This window comes from Meleagris gallopavo, unplaced genomic scaffold, assembly GCF_000146605.3.
Source record: "Meleagris gallopavo isolate NT-WF06-2002-E0010 breed Aviagen turkey brand Nicholas breeding stock unplaced genomic scaffold, Turkey_5.1 ChrUn_random_7180001952207, whole genome shotgun sequence".
Classification (NCBI taxonomy): domain Eukaryota; kingdom Metazoa; phylum Chordata; class Aves; order Galliformes; family Phasianidae; genus Meleagris; species Meleagris gallopavo.
Genome location: NW_011213319.1, coordinates 1 through 821, shown reverse-complemented (window position 1 = coordinate 821; position 821 = coordinate 1). Strand labels below are relative to the sequence as shown.

General features: G+C 65.7%; 1 protein-coding gene across 1 annotated transcript; it reads right to left on the bottom strand.

Annotated features, from left to right (window-relative positions):
• LOC104916966 (homeobox protein GBX-2) lies at positions 1-690 on the bottom strand (the record flags this gene model as incomplete). Its single annotated transcript, XM_010728034.3, has 1 exon — positions 1-690. A coding segment is annotated over one exon (591 nt), but the record flags the coding sequence as incomplete, so codon positions are not given.
• Between the last annotated feature and the right edge of the window lie 131 nt (positions 691-821).

The following is an 821-nucleotide window of genomic DNA, read 5'->3' as shown; positions in this document are numbered from 1 at the left end:
GGCTGCGGGGGGGAGGATTGGTTTCCGTCGTTCGTTTCGCTTTTCATTGCGGGTCCGGCGAAAACCCCGTTTGTCAACTTTTTGCCCCCCCAGCGGCGCTCAGGGCCGCGCCTGCTCCAGCTGCTGGTGCTGACTCCTGATGGCGAAGCGGCTGACGTGCACCGGGATGGGCACCACGATTTTGGGGTTCCGCGAGGGTTCCCCCGCCTTGGAGCTGGCGTTGCCCGCTTTCACCCGCTTCCATTTGGCTCGCCGGTTCTGGAACCAGATCTTCACCTGCACCTCGCTCAGCTTCAAAGCGTGAGCGATCTGCGAGCGCTCCGTCAGCGAGAGGTACTTCTTGCAGTGGAACTCCTTCTCCAGCTCCAGCAGCTGCTCGCTGGTAAACGCCGTCCGTCGCCGTCGGTTCTTCCCCGTGGCCGCGGCGTTGGCGGCGGCATTGGCGGCGCTGGGGGGGTTTTCCTCCAACGCGGTACCACAGTCCTCCTCCCGCGGGGCCGCCGGCGCGGGGCCGTTCTCGTCGGAGCTGTAGTCGAGGTCGCTGTCCATGGAGAAGTTCTCCTCGCGGCCCTTCGCCTCCTCCTCCGCTTTGGGATCGTCTTTGGGGCCGCCGCGGAGGGCCCCGGCTGCAACCGAGCACAGAGCCCCGTTAGGGCCAGGACCCAAAGCCCCGCGGCCGGAGTTTGGATGTCACCGAGGGCTGAGAACCCCCCGGCCCCAGGAACCCGAATTCCAACGGCTGTATTGAACCGAGGGGCTCCGAAGCCCCGTTCCAGGCACTCGACGATTACGATGCCTGAATCGAAACGCGTGCAGCGAAC